This window comes from Daucus carota, chromosome 2 (assembly GCF_001625215.2).
Source record: "Daucus carota subsp. sativus chromosome 2, DH1 v3.0, whole genome shotgun sequence".
NCBI lineage: Eukaryota > Viridiplantae > Streptophyta > Magnoliopsida > Apiales > Apiaceae > Daucus > Daucus carota.
In genome coordinates, this window is record NC_030382.2 from 57,156,070 (window position 1) to 57,180,187 (window position 24,118).

The 24,118-nt window shown below is 33.6% G+C and overlaps 3 protein-coding genes across 11 annotated transcripts; 2 read left to right on the plus strand and 1 right to left on the minus strand.

Annotated features, from left to right (window-relative positions):
• The first annotated feature begins 606 nt into the window (after window positions 1-606).
• On the plus strand, window positions 607-8,293 carry LOC108209798 (uncharacterized). 7 transcript variants are annotated; one of them, XR_010289310.1, is made up of 16 exons: window positions 610-1,037; window positions 1,639-2,689; window positions 2,782-2,902; window positions 3,011-3,131; window positions 3,220-3,318; window positions 3,432-3,731; window positions 3,804-3,911; window positions 4,153-4,224; window positions 4,454-4,540; window positions 4,847-4,918; window positions 5,161-5,250; window positions 5,609-5,716; window positions 6,471-6,539; window positions 7,202-7,286; window positions 7,592-7,647; window positions 7,899-8,293. XR_010289310.1 is itself a non-coding variant. In XM_064088414.1 (15 exons), the coding sequence occupies exons 1-14, from the start codon at window positions 807-809 to the stop codon at window positions 7,274-7,276; spliced, it is 2,604 nt and encodes an 867-aa protein (XP_063944484.1). In that variant the 5' UTR covers window positions 610-806; the 3' UTR covers window positions 7,277-7,322; window positions 7,938-8,293. The 7 variants fall into 7 exon arrangements, 4 of the variants coding, with proteins under 4 accessions (XP_063944483.1, XP_063944484.1, XP_017236406.1 ...); XR_010289309.1 differs by having other exon boundaries at window positions 7,938-8,293; XM_064088414.1 differs by lacking the exon at window positions 7,592-7,647 and having other exon boundaries at window positions 7,202-7,322; window positions 7,938-8,293.
• A 711-nt stretch (window positions 8,294-9,004) lies between these two features.
• On the plus strand, window positions 9,005-14,901 carry LOC108210116 (probable DEAD-box ATP-dependent RNA helicase 48). The gene is made up of 10 exons (XM_017381384.2): window positions 9,005-10,037; window positions 10,139-10,245; window positions 11,340-11,395; window positions 11,481-11,705; window positions 11,906-12,112; window positions 12,245-12,328; window positions 12,574-12,669; window positions 12,749-12,964; window positions 13,546-13,728; window positions 14,572-14,901. The coding sequence occupies exons 1-10, from the start codon at window positions 9,154-9,156 to the stop codon at window positions 14,800-14,802; spliced, it is 2,289 nt and encodes a 762-aa protein (XP_017236873.1). The 5' UTR covers window positions 9,005-9,153; the 3' UTR covers window positions 14,803-14,901.
• Window positions 14,902-17,438: 2,537 nt separating this feature from the next.
• LOC108205755 (uncharacterized) lies at window positions 17,439-22,359 on the minus strand. 3 transcript variants are annotated; one of them, XR_010289312.1, is made up of 10 exons: window positions 22,111-22,359; window positions 21,873-21,966; window positions 21,040-21,167; window positions 20,486-20,625; window positions 20,301-20,369; window positions 19,843-19,966; window positions 19,543-19,605; window positions 19,420-19,463; window positions 18,742-18,912; window positions 17,439-17,668 (listed from the first exon to the last, which is right to left on the minus strand). XR_010289312.1 is itself a non-coding variant. In XM_017375814.2 (9 exons), the coding sequence occupies exons 1-9, from the start codon at window positions 22,217-22,219 to the stop codon at window positions 18,868-18,870; spliced, it is 816 nt and encodes a 271-aa protein (XP_017231303.1). In that variant the 5' UTR covers window positions 22,220-22,359; the 3' UTR covers window positions 18,582-18,867. The 3 variants fall into 3 exon arrangements, 2 of the variants coding, with proteins under 2 accessions (XP_017231303.1, XP_017231301.1); XM_017375814.2 differs by lacking the exon at window positions 17,439-17,668 and having other exon boundaries at window positions 18,582-18,912; XM_017375812.2 differs by lacking the exon at window positions 17,439-17,668 and having other exon boundaries at window positions 18,582-18,973; window positions 22,111-22,357.
• Between the last annotated feature and the right edge of the window lie 1,759 nt (window positions 22,360-24,118).

The window sequence follows — 24,118 nt, forward strand, 5'->3', positions numbered from 1 at the left end:
TTCATTTTTGCCTTTTTCTGCATACGCATTTCACCAATACGTGTTCCATCAAAATCAAAATTCAAATACGCATGTTTAACATGCGTGTTTTTTGTTTTATTTCAAAAACATGAACACGCATCATACAAATGCGTATCCGTTGTGGTGTTTTGGGTATTGTTCCGCGATTTCAGGTATTTTGGGCAGTTGAATCCAGAAAATGAGGTATTTTAGTCATTTTCTCTATATTCAACTGCATTAAACAATGTTACGAGAATATAACTGAATTATACGTGTCAAAGTTGAAAAGGAATAATTTGGAATCAGATTTTAACGTGACAGAAATATGGACAGCAGGTTACAGTTGGAGGTATTTCTGGAATATACTGCTCTAATAATTAATTTTTGTTTATTTCTTATAAATAACAGAGTTTTATTGATTCAAATTTTTGTGTAAAATAATCATTGTTATTTATAAGATTAAAGTCAATAAGAATAATTTATTTAATTCAAAATATTTATAAAATTAGGGCTAATAAAATGATTCACTAAATAAAAGCGATTGTGAGCAGTTTTTAAAAAAATTAAAATATAAATTTTTATCGGTCACGTGACACATGCTCCCGTCTCATTGTATACGTCTTCCATTCACAATCCTAAACTATCATCATCTTCAAGCTCTCTCTCTCTGCACTGCCCCATATTATACAACAAGTTCTTGAAAATCAATTAAAAAAAACCCATACAAATACATTAATTCAAGAACCCATTAATCTTGATGCTTATTAATTTCAGTTAATGACCTAGGGCTTCAATCTTTAGAAGAAATGAAGGGCCTTCCATTACCACCCACAACTTCTATAAACACCTCTGACTTCAAATTTAGTAGTCCAATTTTTTCACACCCAAGAAGATTATCCACACTTTCTTTGCCTTTTAAGTCAAAGAGATTCGTGCTTTATGCATCCAAAGATGAGCCAAGTCTTAATGAGTGGGACCAGATGGAGCTTCAGTTTGGGAAGATGATTGGTGAAGACCCTAAACTTACTCTTGCCAAGGTGATAATTACAGTTGCAATTATAGATGTGTGTGTGTGTGTGTGTGTGTTTTAAGGTGATATTTGGTGATTTTTATCTGGATAATTTTGTTTAAGTTTGTGAATTTGTGATGTTCTGTTGGTTTTAATTGAGTTTGTAGCTTGATGAAACATGGGTACTTAAAAGCTTTGCAACTTGTCAAATGTCACCTATAGACTATAGTGTAATTTTATGAGATTGTTGTGTTATTCTTTAGTTATGAATGTGAATGAGATTGTGGAGAAACCGTGATGATTAGTACTTAATTTGATACGGCAAGCATATGATATATAATTGTCAATGTGTTATGTGCAAGGATTTTGAAATATGTTATTGCATATTGGCATGCGATGATACAATTAACGTTAATGCTACAGTTAGTTTATATGTTTCCTGTTTTGGTGGGTGGGACAGTTGTTAATTTATAGTTTTTGTTCAATTTGTGAATTATACATTTGGGTTTATATAATTAGAGTATGGTCCATTGTTTTGTTTTAGAAGTTGGTTTTTAATAAGATGATTCGGTAAAATGTGGAAATTTGAGAGATGAAATTCTGATATATTGAAGCTTGTAAATTTACAGATAATGGGCAAAAAGTATGACCCTGATATTTCAGACTTGGAAATTGAAAAAATGTTTTACAAGAAGGGTGGTAAAGGAATGACTTATGATATAAGTGAGGTTACGTTTGACGTGCCTAAGAAAAGGCAGATTCAGTCATCAAGGTCACTGGATGGACTGAATTTAGTTCGGCCCATGCCTAAGAAAGGAGTGAAATTTGAAGTTGATAATAAGCCAAATGTTTCTGGCTTAAAAAGACCAAGTTTACCAGCAGTTAGAGTGGTTAATAGTACTAAAGTTCGCGCCCCTGATGTTACTCTGCGGAAACCATCTGTGTATAGTGAGGATGATACAGGGACTAGCAAAGCATCTACATCGAAAAATAGATATAGCATGTCAATAGATAAAGGCAAAGGGAAAGTGAATGTACAGGATAAGTATAGTGATATAACTTTGATAAGGAAACCTGAGCTCCTTAGTTTTAATGAAGAGAACAAACAAGTGTCTTCTGGTAATGCTGATGCAGAAGTTTCAAACATTGTGGAGCAGAACAGTGTAAAAAATATACTAGAATCTACAAAACAAAACAATTTTGAACTTGTAGGAAAACCTCAGATGTTGGATAATGATAGTGAAGAAGAAAAACCCAAGGATTACACCGAATCAAGCTCTACAGAAAATTTATCTTCTGAAATGATACATACATCCAAAGTTAGCCCTGACCTGAACAATCTTGCACTTGAAGAAAAACCTCAGATTTTGGATGATGATAGTGAACAAGGAATTCTTGAAGATTATACCGGATCAAGTTATGTGAAAGTTTCATCTGCTGAAATGGTAAAAAAATCAACTATAACTCCAGACCAAAAGAATCTTGCCCTTGTAGGAAAACCTCAATTGCTGAATAATGACAGTGAGCAAGGAACCCAAGTGAATCATATGGAATCAAACTTTGGGAATGATCTATCTTCCAAAATGGTACACACATCAAAAATAATTCCTGAGCAATCTTTAGAAAGTGGTAATGCCTCGCCCTTGAGTAGTGATGGACAGCAAAGTGAAAGTTTAACAGGTAATGCCAGTATATACTATTCAACTATGTATCTGTTAATTATTATTTTTTTTAAAAAGTATATATTAATAAGTTCTCCCCCTCCCTTGAAGAGTTACGGCCATTTCAGCAAAATGATTTAGGATCTGGCATGAAAGTTGCTGTCACTGAAGCATCTAAGACAATCCCAGACAGTTCTAAATTTGCAGAAGCTGTTCTCCATAAACCAGAAAGGTAATTGATGCCACAATATCATGATAGCTAATTATGTTTAGACTCTGTATTCTTACAAAGTTCAAACTTTCAAATGTATTTTTGGTTTCATCAGTCGTGATTTTACAGATTAAAGCAATCTGAGAAACGAACTTCAGAGGTTACTAAAAATGAGAAAAATCTTGCGAACACTGAAAGTTATGATAGCACTATTGGGCTTGAGAAGCTCCTTACACCGCCACCTCTGGAGGTATAATAAAAGTTTAATGTTTTATATCCTTCTGTTCAGTTTTAAGAAAAATCATATGATAGATGATAAGTTCTATACAAACACTCAGGAACGTGAAGATATCGACTGGAAAAGAGCGGAAAATCTAGTTAAGACTGGTGGCAGAGAGGAAGTGGAAGTGATAAGCTCTAGCACTAGAGGTTTTGTTGTATGTGCACTTTTATTGTATTTCACCATACTTTGTTAAACATGCATTCTGTTATTGAATGCAAATTGACTTGTATATGTTAATTTTTGTAACTTTTGGGTATTGTTATATAGGTATCATTTGGCTCAATAATTGGATTCCTACCTTATCGAAATCTTGCTGCCAAGCACAAGTTCTTGGCCGTTGAGTCTTGGTTAAGAAGGAGAGGTTTGGACCCATCTTTGTACAAGCAAAATCTTAGTATCATTGGAAGCTCTGAAATTGCAACCAAGGCTTCTGCTCCTGTTTCGAGCTTAGATGTCAACTTTGAACATAATGCTAATGAAGAAATTTCATCCAGTAATAAAATTGAAGATCTTCTCAAGATTTATGACCAAGAGAAGCTCAAGTTTTTGTCATCATTTGTTGGCCAGGTCTGAATAACTTGATTTATTTTAATCTTGATTTTGAAGTTGAATAAACTACTAAGATTGTTACTTCTGCAGAAATTCAAAGTAAATGTACTACTAGCTGAAAGAAAATCTAGAAGGCTAATATTGTCTGTGAAGCCAAAGGAGAAGGAAGAATTAGTTGAGAAAAAAAGAAAGCTAATGGTGAGAATCTTTAATGATTACACACATAGTAGCTATGTTACTTCTATTGGTATGACACTCACCTTTTTGCTCTAATGGCAAAGTCTGCTTTGAATATTAATCCGGTTATCCTCGAGAAACCGTAAACAATTTATGTTGCAGAACATGTTTTAGTTGCTAATTTTGCAGTTAAAGCTTTCGGTTCTTTTAATAGAATAGAGTTTACTGCTAGTGTTTAAGCTGACACGATTTTTCAGTGCAGGCTAAATTGAGCATTGGAGACGTAGTGAAATGTTGCATAAAAAAGATTACATACTTTGGTATATTTGTTGAGGTATAATAAAAGTCTGCTGCTTAATTTTATTTTTAAATTACCATCCACTGCTCGTGAGATAAATATTGCCCTTCTTACACTTTATGTAAATTATGCTCTGGTCAGCATCATTTCGATTAAGATACAAGCCTAATCCTGCTGCAGCTTTATATTTAAAATGTATATCAAAACTTTTGATCATTGTATTAAAATTGTATTCTGTCTATCTAAATTACTGCTTCAAATATAGGTTGAAGGAGTCCCTGCTCTGATTCACCAGACAGAAGTGTCTTGGGATGCAACTCTGGACCCTGCGTCATATTTTAAAGTCGGCGAGGTATCCATTGAGTTTATTTTTTTAATATAATGGTATCTGTAGTTGAAATATTATTCTGACACAGAATACAACCAGAATGACCTAATGCGAATGTTTGAATTAATTAATGTATCTACTAAAGGCAGTAGCTCATCGAAAAAAGGAACTTGTAGAGATTTGCATACATACCTTGCTAATAAATTTACACAAAAATATCTCTCATTGTAATAGGTCAGGAAAGGTTACTATGAATTCATTTTTCGTTTTGGTTTTACATTTCAGTGTTAATTAGTTTTTATAATTACATCAGTCCCTGTTTGCTTGCAGATTGTTGAGGCAAAAGTTCACCAAATAGACTTTGCAGCAGAACGCATTTTTCTGTCCTTGAAGGATATAGTGGTAACAATAATCTTCTTTAAATGTGAATCTGTGATAGATAGACTAGATGGCCGCATTTTATTAATGAACAGTACGTCACTACATACAGATAGATAGACTAGATGGCCGCATTTTATTAATGAACAGTACGTCACTACATAGTGTTTATAAACGTAAGAGTAATTTATGGTTTAAAAACATATGCTTGATATACATATTTTGGAGACTTGGTCATCTGAAATATGCTTTCATTCCTGTGACAGCCAGATCCAATGATTGAGGCCATGGAAGCTGTAGTTGGTAATCATGATTCCATGGGCGGGGAATTGGCAGCAGCAGAAGCAGACAAAGAGGTTTTTACTTTTACCTTTATCATTCTTTCCTATTGTGACTTTGGATTGCACTAATTGGCACTTAAAGGATTGTTCCTTCTTATGTCTTGAATTTATCAATTGCAATTATCTTTGGCATGGTCGGCTTTATTGAGAATTTGATGTATGCCCTTCATCAAATTCTTTTAAGAGGAAGAAAAACATTTAGTAGAGTCTTTGTTGTATTGATTAAATGATGGTTGAGTTTATTCATTTCCAAAAATGAAGCCCTTGTTTTCTTTTTCAAGTAAAACATGCACCTCTGAAAAGTTGTCACCTAATATGTCTTAATCTGTTGTTCATAACTAGTACTCACTTTTGATTAACAAAATTTGGACAGTGGGCTGATGTTGAATCACTAATAAAAGAATTAGAGCAATTTGAAGGAATCCAAGCTGTGTCAAAAGGCCGCTTTTTCTTGAGCCCTGGTTTGGCCCCAGCATTTCAGGTAAAACATATTGATGCAAAGTGCTCTAGATTTTATATGCGGCAGATTGCGATGCCACTGCCACAACTAACATATTACCTTCATCCGTGTTGCACTTTATGTTATTACCAAAATCTAGATGTGCTTAGTGAAAGGTTTATTATGCATATGACTGTTGCAGAAAGTCTATGATGTTGGCTTGTGTAGTATTTGGTAAAGATAGTGAATGACACAACACTTGATCATGCCAACCCTTCACATTTAGAAGACATTGTTCTTTTCTTATATATGATATTTATCAGCTGTGCTTATGCGTCTTTATTTCTCTCAACTAACTCCAGGCCAATTTCATTGGTCCGGCGTATCACCCAGTAATCAATAAACTTTTATATGCAACAGCGAGTTATAGCCTCAATATTTCCAAAGTGTTTGTTTCAAGCAAAATCAGAGCAAACCACACATACCTAGTTTTCTCTGCTCCTTGATCAGGGTCTGGGGAGGGGACTTACCTCCACTCCTAAGTGTGTTTGCTTCAAGCATCGTATATATGCCACTGCTCACCTCAAAGCTTTGTTAATGAACTGAACAGAATGTTGATCTACTTGGCTGAAAGAGAAAATAAAAACAGGAAAGTAAATTGAATAAAAAATAAAGATGAACTTTAGGAAACTACATACAATTTTGATATTCTGATTTCACAGGTGGCTCATTTAATGTTCTATGCTGTGCTTTTATGTTGATCACAATATTAGCTTCTGATTAAATCTTTCCACAGGTTTATATGGCTTCCATGTTTGAAAATAGATACAAATTGCTTGCGAGAGCAGGCAACAGAGTACAAGAGGTAAACCATGTACTTTTGAGTGCTTTGATTTTGAGTTCCTGAAGTGTTACACCCACAACGTCTAACTTTGCCTCACTAAGATGTTCCATGTTTTCAATTTGAATGTGTAAACCATCTGATAACTATTAGTATCTTTATATATTTAGAACCTATAAAAATTCCGGTTTAATTATATGATTGTCGTGGGGGTACCTGCGGACTATGTAAAATATTGTGTGTTGGGTTTCATTGATAGTTCTCAAAGTTTTTTATTTAAATATATATGAAGCAACATGAAGAATGGACTAATGCTCCTTTGATCTTGATGAAGCAATATGTACATGATATGGGTTAAGAAAATATACCATGTATGTGGCATTTTGTTGGTAGAAAGCAAACATTTACCTGTGGCATGCTTAGTTATAATTTTATTGAGGACATGACACAAAATTTGTATCAAGTCAAGCATTACAAAACCAACTAGGATCACAGATGGATGCTTTTAACCCATATACTCTTGAAAAGTTAAATTACTGTTAATTCTTAAACTGGTCTTTATAGCAACCTCTTAAAAGTCTACATGTTTGGCATTAGTTTTATTATCCTTTTAATTCTTCTTGAAACTTTTCATCGTTTCACTAGACTAGTTAATGACCAGCGATGTGGACATTGATTTTTGGCAGGTAATCGTGGAAACAACACTGGGGAAAGAAGAGATTAAATCAGCAATTTTAGCATGTACCAACAAAGTCAAGTAACTGTTACCTGGTTAGTAGGATTTTCCACCTCTGATTGGCCTAGATGGTAAATTCAAGTTAATTTTATAGAACATATTGTACAAGAAACTTCCACTTTTAACATTTTTTAGTTTATAAAATTATTTCCTCCTTGCGATCTGTGTGTGTTAATATCTAAAAAGATGTTAAGCTGGCTTTAATTAGTCAATGAAGAGACAAGCTATATATGATTGGAGCACATAGGCATCTTCTTTGTTGTGTTCAGATATAGTTCTTTGCTGGTATTTGTAATGCTTTTCTTGTCCTTCTAATATTGTGAAAATTATTTGATAACAGAGTTGAGGCCTGTTTTAAATGTAAGTAGCAGGCCCCAGGTTTATCATCTTTGCAGAGTAAGTCAGTATCAGCTTCTTTAAAACAGAGTGGGATCTGCTGCCTCTTTATTATTAAGTAGGAGATATGGAGCTGTTAAATTTTGATTTTAAATTAAAAATATAATAATAAAAGTGATTTAAAATTAAAAATAAGATAGAAAATTATTCATAATAACTCTGAACTCGTCTAAAATAAATATAAAACTTAAAATAGGTACTTATCATATTAAATCATTGTAAGTTATAATCCGTTATTTTGAACTTTACAGGTCGGACTCACAAGTTCTCCTCTATTTTGAACTTTACAGGTCGGACTCACAAGTTCTCCTCCCTCTCCAGCTCTCCCCAGTCCCCAGATAAACATAACAATACTAGGCTACTAGCAGAGGTGACTAGGTCTGAAGTTTGAATCACTCAGATCTTTAAAGAAAAGGTCATTCAAACGGTCATGTTCCGTGATGAGATTAATTGTGAAATTGAATCTCGACAACCACACATCAATACGGAATCTACATGCATTATAGTGAAATGTCTCATCCAACTGAAATTTTTTTGTCATTCACTTTGAAATGCTTGCATTGAAGAGTACAACTATGGCATGCTAAAGAAACAAATTATTTATTTATATTTTAAGAAAATTTAAGATTCCAAAATTATATTCGAATTGCGATTGATGATTTTAAAAAAGGCAAGAAAGGTATTCCAAAATAAAATTTAAAAATATTCCCGAATAATGAAAATAAATCAATAATATATTGAGTACTAATATTTGAAAATTTTACAAGTGATTTTAGGTATTTAGCATTTTATAATTTTCATTGATTTTATTGCTACAACCGATAATGAAACTTGTACATAAATCATCTGACTTGTTACTTAAAAATATTTTTGAAATTATTCATCAAAACAAACCAGCGTACAGAAATTGAACAACTATAACATGTACTTACAGTGGACTTGTAAAAACCGGAAAGGAAACTTGATTGATAAAAACATGACACAAGAATTAATCAGAAATTTATCGAATTACCGGAGATAATTATATAATTAACTAAATAATTGAAGGTTTAACAATTCATCGCTACAAATGGTGATTAATCAGTAATTATATCAATTTTTTAAAACAATAATTGTGTTTCGAATATATCATATTTTTTCTGACTTGGTAAAATTATATAAATTAGTAATTATTCTAATAATCTAGGAAGGATAAGTGGACATCAAATCTAAAATTATTCTGAATTGAATGGAAAATTTGAACAGGAAAAAAAGGGATAAAATTTTTCATGCTATTTCCTATTTCCGGTATTAGATTTTAATATTTTATTCGACTTTTTAGATTATAATCATATATCATTTTACTAAGCATGTAAGATGACCCTAAACACTTTCTAAATCGAGAATACCGTTTTACCCCTTTCCTCATCTTCTTCCTTAAACCCTAAACCCTACACTCTCTCTCCTCCCCTCTCTCTCTCTCGTCTCTCTCGCGCGCACACACAAATACATCAATTACATAGAGAAATGAATATCATTTTCCTTCTGGAACACTCCAAACCTCTCCCACGCCTCCTCCAAACCCTAACCTCCGTTCGCCACATGGGCGGTGGGCCCCGCACGTTCCCAGGCGGTCTGAACAAGTGGCAGTGGAAGCGCCTTCACGAGAAGAAAGCCCGGGAGAAAGAAAGCAAGCTTCTTGATCAAGAAAAGCAAATTTACCAGGCCCGAATACGCTCCGATATTCGCGCCAAAATAGACGACTCTTCGAGACCAATTGAGAGCAATTACAGCCCCATTTCGCCGAAAGATCATGTCAAAGCACTGGCTGATAGGTTTATGAAGGAGGGGGCCGAGGATTTGTGGAATGCGGATGATGGGCCGGTTAAAGTTCCCACCTATAAGCCGAATGAGGGTCCGGGGGCTCAGAATGAGGGGCTTACTAATGGGAGGAATTTGGCGAGAAATTATGGGGTTGGGGGGTTTGGGGGGTTGGGTGGGGTGTCGAAACCTAGGTTTTATTCGGTTGGGGCGAGTGTTAGGAAGAGGCCGGGGAGGTATAGGTTTAGAGGGGATGATAGTTCGAGTAGTGATGCTGATGATGGTTCGGAGATTGAGGCTGATGGGAATGCGGGGAGGAATGTGAAGTGGCCTAGGTTTGGTGTGAATGGAATCGTGGAGGATGGAGAAGGCGAGGAGGAGGGTTCGGGAAGCAAAAAGATGATGGTCAGTAGTGCGGCATTGGGGAATTATGATAGAAAGACTACAAAGAGGATACCCTTGAAGTTCTTGGAGAATGAGGAGGATTTATCACAGCATGTGGCGATGATTAGGAAGGAATTTATAGAGAGGAGTTCGGTAAAGGTTGAGGAGAAGAGTGATGAGGAAGAATCTATTATGAGTGAGAAAAGGTACATGAATTGTAAATTTTGTATGTTGGAATTTGGTTTAGAAGTTATCGCTCAGAAGTTAGGTAATGGTGCTTAAATGGTTGGAATTCTGTTTGTTGCAGGTTTGACGAATTTGATGTTTCTCCGTTAACGGTAAAGGCTCTTACTTCAGCTGGATATATTCAAATGACCAAGGTGCAAGAGGCAACAATTACTGCTTGCCTTGAAGGTATGTTGACTACTAAGTGCTTGTTTGGTTGCATCAGGGAATTAACTTCCTATGGAAAGAGCTAGTTTCCTGGTATTTGAAATTCTGAAAAAGTTGTCTGGTTAATTTAGGAATTTCCAATAACCATGGGTCGGGTGGGTTAGTAACTTCCCGCATATCATGGGTATTCATACTTCCATGGAAGTTGTTCTTCCTTTAATTTTCTCAAACAAACAACTTTATCTATAGCTACTTCCCAGTAAGCTGAAATATCTAGGGATTGGAGAGGCAAGCAAACAAGCACTAAATAAACATTTAATATTTCAATACTAACCATCGTGTTTACCTTTATATTTTTATCTGTTCCGATTCTGCCAATAATGTTCAATGTTATTGCTGTCAAGTTTGGTTAAGAGAGGTAGACCAATAGATTTTTGTAGGATTTAAATATTAGAAGCTTGAAATCCTTCTTGCAGTATTTAATTATGTGGCTGCTGACCGTGTGGTCAGTTTGTATAAAATTCAGAAACCCAACTACATAAGCAGAGAGAACAGTAAATCGGTATACTGTAAAGATTTACCGAATCAGATGTTACATTCAGACTGTTTCGTATGCTGGTAATGTTAGGAGGGACTAATATCTGGGAAGACTTCAATTTGACCTTGTACGTCTACTAAAAAACATCAAAGAAACAAGAAATTTTCAAAATCTCGCATCCTACTACATTGTATGAGGTTATTAAATTTTTTAATAACAGAAATATAATTCTGTTTAGCATTGTAACATCTGAGTTGCGTGTACAAAGGAAAAAGCATTCAAAAATGTGTTCATGTAAACACGCCTATATTATATGCTACTGTATGTTATAGCGCAAATAATGGGTGATGAAGGTGCTAGAAAGTGCAAGGGCCTCCCTGTTTCATTGAAGAGAAGCACACCTAAATAAGAAAGCTGGAGATATTGCATGTCAATAACATGTCCCTGTTTAGAGAAACTTGATGTGTTTTAAGTTTTGCTGTATTTCTGTAGGATGATAAAAAAAAATATTTGGTGTAATGTTAAGGTTTTAGAATGACAACTATATATATGATTTGGCAACTCTTTTGCTTAACAGGAAAGGATGCTCTAGTCAAAGCTAAATCGGGCACTGGCAAGAGTGCTGCTTTTTTGGTATCAACAATCTTTTTATGTCTTTGTACTTCAATTTTTGATTCAACCAAATTTTTCTTGCAATAGTATTGTTAGACAAAAACAGCTTCCTGCAATTGAAACAGTTCTAAAGGCTTCGCGTCTCAAGTCACGCCTACGGGTTCCACCAGTCTATGTTCTTATCTTGTGCCCCACAAGGGAACTTGCAAGCCAGTTATCTGCAGAAGCAAATGTATTGCTCAAGTACCATGAAGGCATTGGTGTCCAAACTCTAGTAGGTGGAACGAGATTCAAAGTTGATCAGAAACGTTTGGAATCAGATCCATGTCAGGTATGAGAGGGGGTCTTCTCAGTGATAATTTTTGAACATTATGATGTTTTATCTCAGTATCCCAGGATTTGTATGTATTTCCCTGTTCAGGAAACAAAGGATTCTAGCTATACAAAAGTAAATGCTCTTACAGTAATGAATTTTACTTCAACTGCTTTTCCGCATAACAAATTACAAAATGAATTTTTTTATTCTTTCAGATTATAGTTGCTACTCCTGGTAGACTGCTAGATCACATTGAAAACAAGTCTGGTCTGTCAACACGTTTGATGGGACTGCATCTCCTTGTAGTTGATGAGGCTGACCATTTACTGGACCTCGGATTTCGTAAGGACATGGAGAAAATTGTTGATTGTTTGCCCCGTCAGAGGCAATCCTTGCTTTTTTCTGCTACAATTCCGAAAGAGGTTATTATTTATCCTTCTTTACTCCATTTAAAATCAGATATTTAGATAAAACCAAATGTTATCGAAAATTTTGGTATTATAAATATAAATTATTGACATTACATAGTTTAACTTAGTTTTGCAAATTCACAGGTTCGTCGAGTATCACAGCTTGTACTACAAAGGGAACATGCTTATATTGACACAGTAGGACTGGGTTTAGAAACTCATGCCAAGGTACATATATTGTATAATAATTATATATTGCTAAAATGTATGTGTTGATATAAAATAGTCCGATTCTTAAGTGAATCAATGTTTGTATTTACAAGTTAAATAAATGCAGTAATAAATCATGGAACTATATCAGATTACAGGAGCACTAATATATACATGTAAATTGTGTTTCAGATTAGAAATCAGTCTTCATCATAAATCTTCCTTGCTCCTAACTCTCGAATATTTTTTAATTGTTGTTTCAGGTTAATCAGTCGTATCTTGTTGTACCACATGAACAGCATTTTCAAATGGTTCTCCATCTTTTAAAGGAACATATCTCTCAAGTGGTTGATTACAAGGTCTGATATTCTAGATACAGGACTTGACTATTAAATTTTTATACTCTGTTTCTTGCTTACTTTTCTGTAACGTTCTCAGGTGGTTGTTTTTTGTACAACTGCAATGATGGCTTCTCTCATGTTTGCCCTCCTTCGTGAGTTGAGGCTGAATGTCAGAGAGATGCATTCTAGAAAACCTCAACTTTATCGCACACATATCTCTGATGAATTCAAGGAATCAAAACGGCTGATTCTTGTTACATCTAATGTTTCGGCTCGTGGGATGAACTATCCTGATGTTACTTTGGTTATCCAGGTACTTGGTGTATTCAAACAGTTTTTTTTAGTTGATTATGCTGTGAGTATCTTAGCTTGAATTGTACCCATTATCTCTAGTTTTCAAGTTGTTACTTAATTAGGGTAATCATAGCCTATATACTTTGCACAAAAGTAATGCTTTGAATGAAGCAATATTAGTTCGATGATAGCAATTCTAGATACTCCCTTCGTGCTGCTGGCATTCTTAGGCACAATTTTTCTATAATATTTTCAATTTATAATATGCATTTCAGGTCTTACTGTAAGGCACATTGGATATGCTATTACTGATTTAAAAAGATGTACTGCCGAGACACTATATTATGATCCCGAGCCTGATGAGTTTTCTGACATAGTATGGACCACATTGTTTTTGCTGTGTTCAAACCACAAGTCAATTTACAAATTCTCTGTGCCCTTCTTTCGTTTTGTTTTCTCTCACTCTCTGGTGTAGAGCACGTGCTTACTTCTTGATTTGGATGTTTGACCCATCTTTTATGTCCTATGACCCATTTACGTTTACTCTTTTGGTTTGGATTTCTAGTATTAGTATGTAATTATTAATATTGGTTTTATCAGGTAGGTATTCCTTCTGATAGGGCGAATTACATACATCGTGTTGGAAGAACAGGGCGAGAAGGCAAAGCAGGAGAAGGCATCTTGCTGGTTGCACCATGGGAAGTACATTTCCTGGATGAGATAAAAGACCTTTCTCTTGCAAAGATCTCATTACCACATTTGGACCCAGATATGAAATCAAAGGTTTGGATTGAACATACTAATCCTTACAGTTGAATAGTGATGCATAATTAGAGCTACCTTTTTAATAGAGTGGACCTCGTTTTGAATTGGAGGAATACTTATAGTTACTCAGTGAAGTTACTAGTGCATAAGCTATTCAAATTCTTAAAAACTGTCTATTTGGAATAACAGTGATATTTTAGTTGAAAAAAAAAGAATTAAGGGGTATATTTATAGATATGCCAAGATGTTAAGTTTGTGTCAATTTTTTTTTGAAGTCTAATTGAATAGCGCTAAACCATATGATCTTGGGGGGAGTGAAGAAAAGCAAAAAAAAGTAAAAGGAGTCGTATAGGATATATGAATCTAGTTGGCTTTCCTTCAGCAGATGGTTGAGCTTAATAAAAATGGAGTTTCAATGCGAGTCTGACTAAAATTTTGATAACTTCCTTCTGGTAGATCCCAGAGATTATGATTAATTCTGATGCTTTGTGTCAGTCACACATGAGCAAGGATGGTCAATTTTACCACACAGTTATAGATGTAAACTAGAGGAGCTTTGGTCTGTGTTAAGCATTCAGATACTTTTGTATTTATCGAAGGGAGATGGGCCATTCATATACTTTTGTATTTATCGAAGGGAGATGATCCCTGATAAGGGATTGTTGACAATAATCTTCCCGTGCTATTTAATAGCTGAAAAATAAAAACCTGAGCTGGTTGTCTAATAAAAAATCAAAGTGTTATGTTGTGTAACTATAAATAACTGTGAAAAGATTGTTGCAACAAGCAATTGCAAGAGACCTGGATCCTTTATTAAATAAATTTAGTTGCTAAATAAGTTGCGATTGTTAAATACTGCAGGTGGAGGACTCGATGGCAAAGGTTGATGCTAGTATCAAGGAAGCAGCTTATCATGCTTGGTTGGGTTATTATAACTCAAACACGGAAATAGGCAGGGATAAGACCACACTCGCTGAACATGCAACCAAATTTTGCAGCTCAATGGGATTAGAAAGACCTCCTGCACTATTCAGGAAAACAGCTCTAAAGATGGGTTTGAGAGGCATTGACGGCATTCGAATACGTAAGTAGCACATCATAAGAATATCATCTTATATTTTTGTACATGCTTCATGTCAGAGGAAGTTGGCTGCAGCCATTAATAAAGAACAAGTAATTATTTTCATACAAGTTATAGTGCATCTTCCCCATTTTTCTGGTCTTCACATTTAGTCACGTTTACACATTAAATATGCTATTAGCGGAGCAGGCCATTTCCGGCTGTTGTAATCCAAAAATTCAAATTTGGATCATTGATCCAAATTTTAATTCAAATCCAAATTTCCGACGGATTCCAGGAGCGTGATCCAGATTTTGATCCAAATTATTTTTTATATATTATACAACATAAATTTATATCAAAACTATATAATCTTAAATTATTAGGGATAAGTTCTATGGAGACCATCATTATTAACTACTTATATTATATTTTAATAATTAATTACATTATTTTTTAACATATGTAAAAGTATTAAAATTATATACTTGAAATTATATGGGTCATGTTCCTCTTTAGAAATGTTGGCCTACGAATCCTTATAATCATGGGTCTTTTTCAATAAATACTAAATTTGATGAGTTTGGTGCATTTTTATTGGTGGAATTGGTGTACATAAAGAGGGCCATTTATATTTATGATTGGATGGCCAATAAAAATGTACCAAATTCATAGAAATTAGCATTCATAGAACTTTAGTGATTCTAAAATTTTATTTTAAAGATTAGTTCTCTATGGAGCGCGACCTTATATCGCCCTTATATTAATTATTATATTAATTAAGTCTGTATTCAACTAAGCACATGCTTTTATATTTCGAATGTGTGGGTTTCTAAATGATTTTATGTTTAATTTTATATGAAAAGGAACTTAAACAATAACGTGTACTCAAGAATCCAAGAGAACAAATAGGCAAATACAGTTGGATTATGACCAAGACCTAATGAGTGTCTTAATTACTTGTTAATCAAGTTGCACAAAGATTTGGGGACAGATAATATAGATGATTCTAATTTCAAGTTTACAACAATTTGACTTGTAAACAGGGGATGCACAAAAAGACACCTTGTGGTTTGGCCCATTTACAAAAATGCTACCTGCTCTTTTGTTAAATTCTTTTGTTCGTATTTATAAATTTGTTTTCCTAACCAGAATTACAATTATTTGTGAAAGTGACCGTTAAAATAAAATCAAGAACAAAACAAACAGGGCCACTAAAAGATGTGGTTCATCGTATCGATTCTTGGCAATTCTGAAATCCAATTGCAAGTCCTCGAAACTGAAATACCTGTTTCACAGGCAACTAATCCAGGTTATGAGTCAAATTCAGTAGCTCAAAATATCAAGTCCAGATCTTCTTGATGCACCCATTCATGTGCTATAGATTCACCATGGCTCTATAAGAGTGTATATGTGTATAGGTAACGGAAACGTATACACTTTAAAAATGTTGAATAAAATAACATACTTTCGGTTAGATGATATAACTTCTTGAACGAACGAAACTCTGTCCATCTGAACGAACGAAACTCTGTCCATCTGGATTTTGTAACTTGCAATCTTAGTATAATACAACCGTTTTATGACAAAAAAAAATAAATCAAGTCTTGCTCTAACACGTAGTATTTCCATAATTTAATTTGGAAAGGAGTTTTGAATTTGAGTCTTCTATATTCCCGCCCCATCTGTATAATTATTTGTTTATATTCGATACGATTTTAAGAAAACTAATTCTCATTTCAGTTCTTATAACTTTTCGGTACGGTTTTCGGATAACCAATTCCCATTTCACATTTCAGTTCTTATAACTTGCTGTTGGGGATAACCTTGGACATCTGGCCTAAACTGCCAGTATAGACAAATCTTGAAGTACAAATGGAGGAATCCTCAGGCATGATCATGTGCTACACTGTGAGCCACCATGTCTGCCGGCACGTGTCTCGCACGTGTCTCTCATTGTACCATACCAAAGTCTATTAGTAGTATATTCAATGTGTGTATAATTGTAATGACCATCATGTCAATTACTCCCTCCGTCCCTATTTATCTGTCCACTTTGGAAGTTAAAATTTGTCCCTATTTATCTGTCCATTTATACTTTCAAAACTAATTTAATGATAGTTTTTCAAATATATCTTCATAATTTCAATTTTCAAGGCTTGACTTATTTAAAATTTGGTTGAATTTATGTTTTCAAGACATAAAGTAGGAGTATTCCACCATTTTCAAGATATTAATTAGAGGTATTTAATGAAAAAGTTTACACAATCAATTATTCCTTGGTATGTGTTTCTTTTTCCAAAGTGGACAGATAAATAGGGACGGAGGGAGTAATTAAATTAGACATGGCCAAATGAACTGTAAGTCAACTATCTAAGCCCTTCACGAAAGGGTTGCCCACATGACCACACTTTCACATGCAAAATGACCAAAAAAGCCTTCATTTTGTAATGAACAAAGTTTCCATTTCCCCATTGCAGATTTATACAAGACTAGTATTTGGCAAAGAATTTTTTGACCATTTTTGTAATGCATGGTTTTATAACAAATGGATAACAAAAGGGCGGTTTTGTAATTACACATTGTCAGAGTTTTCTTATATTTGGCTTTATATGGACCATAGATTACCAACCATATTAAAGAAGACTTCACAGCTTGAATTAGAGCAAACTTAAACTAAGTTGCTTTATCTGCTAAACTTTGAGTTCTTCAGCTACTTCATAACATATAAACAAACAGCTATGAGGAACCAGTATCTTCAGGTCTCATTTCTCTTCATCATGATCATGATTTCCTTCTTCGAACTCTCAAACTGCCGCGATATCCACAGAAGTACAACTGAAGGAACAACGACGAATATGAAACCAGGATCACATTCCTCATTTCCATCGCGTTTTCCTGCAAAAGCTCCGGTTGCAGACAGTAATCCTCAGACCGACCCAATTTATGGGATGTCAAAGCGGACTGTTCCAGGAGGACCAAATCCGCTCCACAACTAATTAGCTTCTTTCATTATGCTTTCAGATATACAGAGTTTTTGCAGTTTACAGGTGCAATCTTAGTGCTGTTCTTTAATTTGTTTGTTCCATGAGATGTATATTACGCACATATGTGTTAGATTAATGGCTACTATATAGTAGTTCGGAAATATGTTACTTTACTATAAAATTAATAAGACCAATAACATCTACAGAAATTCAGCAAATGTATGACAGGTTTGTTAATAGTATTATCAAAGTTTTCCCTTTCTGTCACGCCTGTATCAATCTGTACAATTGGTTCTCGTACGCAAAATGGCTTGACACATATACTAATAAATTTGAAGTTCTTTAATAAAAAAAAAAAAACTTTTACTGGCAAGTCGTATAACAAATCTAGGCGGAAAGTAACTATATTTAAGGTAAGCCAAACAGAACACCTAGATAGCACCAATTTTCACAAACAAGGCAAGAATCAGCCTGACATGTGCCATGCATAAGAAAACAGATCACCTTCACCGAGTGGGTCCATCAAGGAGACTAATTAAGCTTGGTATGACATAACGCTCTTGTTGTGTAGGACGATAGAGAAATTTCCTACTTTATTTATATTCTAGCTTGGCATACGTATTTCACTAACAAAATTTTTTTGTTTTCGCAAAAAGATTTCTTATGAAATTCATTCCTACGTGTAAATTTGTTGTACATGCCATCTGCTTTAACAACACAGATTTCAGAAGGCATAGACGTCAGTCGTGTCATGTAAATATGTAATACAGTCACGACTACTGACTAAATGCAGCACCAACAAAGTGATCCGGGGAGTGCATATATTGAGTGTGATAACCTCATGAAACCAAATTAGTTAAGAGATTTTTTAGTATATATCTTCAAGGAAGAACAGAGTTGATGTCAAGGTATACACTTAATAAGAGATGTCTAAATAATGTACAAAAATATAATTTAGACATTGATGGAGAAGTTCTCTGTCACCTGTGATTGCCAATATATCTAGACCACCTCGAAGAGACGCTCCGTTTATTCTTGAGGCAAGTTATCAGGAGAACGAGATTGTCATCATAGGCTGCACCAATTAACTCAATACGGCAAAACAAACCATTAATCTAGCAAAACCTCGTTACATGACCTCGGTCCCAACTGGATCTACAGAATAATTGACAGATATGACTTTGTGTATAACAGGCTGTAATTTAGACCTCCATATCTGATTTTCAAAATAGAGGAAATCGAGATGTTAAAATTGATAGATTGATTAATTGCTTTTAAAATTTAGGACCATAAGAAAAGCAGTGTCAGTCACAAGAAAAAATTAAGAGTACAAAGCTTTTATTTTAGGTATTCATATATTGGTCAAGTATCAAGTTTAAAACTTGTAGCAGGCTCCTACAGTAGCTAGTAATCAAATATAAAAGTATATAAACTTAAGAATCTGCAACCAATTACTAATTGGTATTCAATATTTTAGTAAAATCACATTTTGCTTGTTCAGTATGATTGTATGAACAGGAAGGAAAGAAAATAAACATTCAGAAGTCCTGTGCCATTGTATTTGTGGAAGACTTGTTAAAAAGGAGATTAGAGGCTTATAAGTGTAAATTAGTTTAATAGTTTTTGAACAGATACAAAAACAGTCATATGCGGTTTACTTACATCCTTATACTCTGAACTTTCACTGAATATCTTAAAGGCCTCAGCTGCAATGGTATCAAATGATAGAAATCAGTAAAAAAAATAATAAAATTTTTAAGCTACATGGTTATTAAGGAGACTTACATGACCGAAATCGCATGAATACCACATGAGTTAATTCTTTACTTCCCACATTGAAATTCAAACCTGCAAATAAAAAAGAAGGCATGACAAGTAATAATAAAAATGAATATAGCCGTTGCATGTGCATAATTTGTCCAGAGTCTTATACAAATAGAGAGAAACAGTGATACAAATTCTTTTCTGCACATCAGGTTTTCAACTTTGATTCCTAATTAGCTGTATCATTGAACCAACATGAGTTGAGTGTTTGTGTGTGTGAAAAAACACTCGTTGCCTATTGCAGTATTGCTTCAGAAATACCTTGAGTAGATTGAACAATCAATGACGGAAACTCCATCGTCAACTTTGAAAGAGACTCCAGAGCATCTTCCGCTGTGCCATCCAGTGCAATAAGAAGCACAAATTCCACACCATAATTGAATTCCTGCCACAATATGTGATTCAGACCAGCCGAAATTAGTCAAGGACCAAGCTAAACATACTTAATCTCCAAGAATATGGTGGATTAGGAAGGAGATGACCAATTGACTAAAGCCTAAAATCAACAAGATTGGTTATGCTTACTATCTTTTAAACATGTATGAATGTCATCAGATTTCCAAACAATAAAATAGCACTTCAATTCTGTCTAATTAAACAATCAAGTCAAAAGAGTTGCAATTATTATACAAGAATATGGACATTTTTATTTCCCTTTTAGCCATTAAAACGAGGAATGCTAGCAACACTCTAATATATGTGAAGTTTGCTTATCCAACCTCTCCTTTTCGAAATATAGAAAGTATATCATCTTCAACTTCAGACTCAAAATCTGCATGTAGCATATCCTGTCAAATTGTAGTAGACACAGCATAAGTTCATAGTATACATGTGGTCGCTCAAACTTTAAAAAGATAGATTTGTAAAACAACTGAGAGTATTGGTGTTTACTTGTTAGGCATACATGGCAGTAAGGTGATACATGGTCTTTAATAACTCCAAGGTAGAAAGGATTATTGTAAAATTTTGCTAGATTTTCCTTTTCCTGGAAGCGCATGAAGATGGCATGGGTATAATTATCAGGATTCTTATTCGAAATGCGACCTGAAGGATTAATAAGATCAGCCAAAGATCATTAAGGGAGGCAAATGCCATAATGCAGATAACATTTGAACTTCTATGTAATTAATGCATTTGAATCCAAAAATTTGAGACAACTGATTTATCCATCAATAGAGGGACAACCTGAATCTCAGAAACCTAAAGTTATCCAAAGTTTACAACTTCAAAAGAAAGAAACAGACTGGAAGCATCAAAATTTCTATGCAAATTCAATTAAGCGTGATCAGGAATAGCTATTATGATCTATGTTTTCCTTATTATACATAAGTAATATGTAATTAGAACTTATAAAGATAATATATACATCAATCAACTACTCAGATAGGTAAAGGAAACTAACAGTCCTTAAGATTAAGTCATAATGTATATGTATCTCAAAACCAGATCACAATTTACCTAATGATATGGAAATGATACCACCCATTTGGTATTGGCATGTGTAAAGATAATCCAGCATATCTTTCTCCTCCTCATCAGATAAACCCTCATTAGCTTTAACCAGAGTTATGTGCTCCACGACTTTCCTGAGGTAGAGAGGTTGTTATTTATATCATATTGGTTGAAATTTGAAATGGAAATGCTTCTCTCACAGAATAGTATTTACATAATTGGGAAAGCAAAAAGGAGTTAAAACTATACAAGTCAAAATGGTTATCTTGAAGTTTTATGTATAAAGGTATTAGATGATTGCAGTACCCTTTATATTAGGTTGAGACATCCATCAAATTTTAGATTAACTCTCCGGCCAACTTGTTTTCATTCTCTTCCAATTTTTCGATAAACACGTCTATATAAATACATGCATAAGTGTCATCATCTAATTATAGGCCAAAATAACTCACAACATGACCTTATATGACTGCGTTCCTAAAAATTTCAATGACGGTAAGCTTGTAATGGGTCAACCTACAAATTTCAGGGGCATAAAACACCAACGGAGACAAATTATCTCATCTATGGACAGAACATTAGTGCCTAAGCATTAAGCAATGAATCCCCTTCTCAGAATCTTGTAACACGAAGTTCATATATCTCACTATCTCCATTACTAGCAGAAGAAAGCAACACCCTCCCCCACATGACCCCATTAGAAAACATAAGTATCGACTCCATCCGCAAACAATCAATTGGCTGATTTCACTACTCTTATTCGTTTAAAAGCAAGAATATTCATCACACGCATCGAAACTAAGCCAAATGCAGATGATTCAAAAACCTGTAGATTTTACCTTTTGGGCTTCTGGGTGCTTACATTCACCCCCTCAGGAGCAGAAAACACACTAGTCCGAATCTTGATTTGCCTACACAAGTCCCTCCCATAACCTTTACCCAGTCGAAAAAGTGACACCATAAACAAAAGAAAATCAAGAAAATATCAATACCCCAAAAGTTAAGAATCTCAACTTGCAATGGAATCAAAATCATTTACCCAACTAATTAAATAAAAAACCAGAATTAAAAGATTACCATTAAAGGGCTTTCTTGAAGAAGCTAGGGCTCTGGAAGAAGACTTGTTGAGAAGATAAGTGCAGGGACTAAGAGAGTGAGCTTGAACACTCATCTTCTTGAAATTCATGTGTAGTGTAATGTAGGTGATGAATGTATAAAAGGGTAAACACTAGATTTTGTACCAGTTATATTGGGTGGACTAGGATAAACATCCTCGGGTTCCAAATTCTATATGACCGTTATAAGTAATCGATCTTCCTCTTTGTCTTTTCGTTCTACTTTTCTATGTTATAACCAAGAGGTCCAAGATGTTAAGTCATTTTATCTTTTTTTTCCGAATAAGTTAAATCATTCTACCTGATTAAATAATGATATAAGATACTTTTAATAATTTTTTTGATTTATTCATGTGTTTATAAATAAAGATAGGCAATCACATTTTTGTTGCAAAAAAAATGTAATCACGCTTTTTCTATAAAAGATAGTGTGAAATTAATTTTCTTAAAAATGTCATCCATATTACATATTAAAATATAATATTGAGAAAACAATTCAAGTTATTTAATTATTCTTTTTATTCAGAAATTTTAATCGTAAAATCAAGAAAATACTACATTCAACTTTTTATTTCTTGGGTTTGTCTAGTATGTGCCCATGGGTACATGCTAAGCACAAAAATCCATCAGTTTAGAGAGTTTTGATTAGTGTGGTTGTTGTAATTGCAGGGAGTCTACCATTATTAGAGAAGATAAGCCAATCAAACTCTCCAAATTTATAGGTTTTAGTGCTTAGCATGTGTTCATGGTCGCACACCAGAAAAACCGTCATTTCTTTATTACCTATCTCTCTTCTCACTCTTTCGTGATAGCAGCCCTGAATCAACCGGTCTCCTCATCTCCATATCGGCTTATATAATACATATACGTATAAACACAAGCTTAGGTAATTTATACATATACATCACTTTAAATTATAACTAGTGAAAAAAAACGAAATTATTTTGAGTCATCTTTCCGTTAAACATATCACAAATAAAAAATATTATAATTGGTATAAAAATTCGTTTAAGTGGTCATACTTTCAAACACAATGCTAATAATAAAATTAGTTTGAACCTCCCTCCCGTCAAGACAATATTAATCCATAATTATTGTTTTTATGATGAAATTAAATACTATAATTTAGATCAAAATTAGTTTGAGCCGCTCTCTTGTCAAACACAATACCAATAACAAAACATTATAATTTAGATATTAGTTTGAGTCACCTTACTGTCAAACACATACTAATAAAAATTATTCTAATTATGATAAAATTAAAGATTATAATTGGACAAAAACTATTTTGAACTGTGGTCCCGTTTTAACAAAAATATATATTATAACATAGATAAAAAATTATTTTAGCCACTTTCTCGTCAAACATAATACTAATAGAAAATTTATTATTATTTAGTTAAAAATTAGTTTGGGCCGCCTCCCGTGCCCGTCAAACACAATACTAATTAACATTATCATAAAATCAATATATGATTCCTATTTTATATGTATTATTTTATATGTTAATTATTTTTATTTTTTGACTCCTTTTATTAGTTTAAAATTATTATTCTTTTATGGTTCTAATATTTTTTGTATTAGTTTTTTAATGATTATTATCTTTACAATCCTTTATTTTCTATTCGAAATTTAAGAAAATGGATCATAAAATCAATATATGATTCCTATTTTATATATCTTATTTTATTTTATTAATTATTTTTATTTTATGAAAATAAGAATTGTACATATTATAGTACAAATCTTAAATATAAATTATATTTTATCTATTATTGTTAGTTTGAATAAATATAATCCTATTTTCTTTAAGATTATTAAAGAAGAAAAGAATTGTATCATCTTTAAAATTCAATAAAAAATACTAAATAAGAAAAAAGAATTGCATCATCTTTAGAATTCAATAAAAAAAGAATTGTATTACTTTTAGAATTTTTAAACATGATTTTTTGAATTACAATTATAGTCTA

Excerpts from the sequence above, each read along its gene's own strand:
- LOC108209798 (XM_064088413.1), top strand. The coding sequence starts at position 807 with ATGAAGGGCCTTCCATTACCACCCACAACTTCTATAAACACCTCTGAC. Across the intron at positions 2,903-3,010 it reads GTTCTCCATAAACCAGAAAG|ATTAAAGCAATCTGAGAAAC; the intron begins GTAATTGATGCC and ends GTGATTTTACAG. Across the intron at positions 4,541-4,846 it reads CATATTTTAAAGTCGGCGAG|ATTGTTGAGGCAAAAGTTCA; the intron begins GTATCCATTGAG and ends GTTTGCTTGCAG.
- LOC108210116 (XM_017381384.2), top strand. The coding sequence starts at position 9,154 with ATGAATATCATTTTCCTTCTGGAACACTCCAAACCTCTCCCACGCCTC. Across the intron at positions 12,113-12,244 it reads CTGCTACAATTCCGAAAGAG|GTTCGTCGAGTATCACAGCT; the intron begins GTTATTATTTAT and ends GCAAATTCACAG. Across the intron at positions 13,729-14,571 it reads ACCCAGATATGAAATCAAAG|GTGGAGGACTCGATGGCAAA; the intron begins GTTTGGATTGAA and ends TAAATACTGCAG.
- LOC108205755 (XM_017375812.2), bottom strand. The coding sequence starts at position 22,219 with ATGAATTTCAAGAAGATGAGTGTTCAAGCTCACTCTCTTAGTCCCTGC. Across the intron at positions 20,626-21,039 it reads TATCATTTCCATATCATTAG|GTCGCATTTCGAATAAGAAT; the intron begins GTAAATTGTGAT and ends TTAATCCTTCAG. Across the intron at positions 19,967-20,300 it reads CTATATTTCGAAAAGGAGAG|GAATTCAATTATGGTGTGGA; the intron begins GTTGGATAAGCA and ends ATATTGTGGCAG.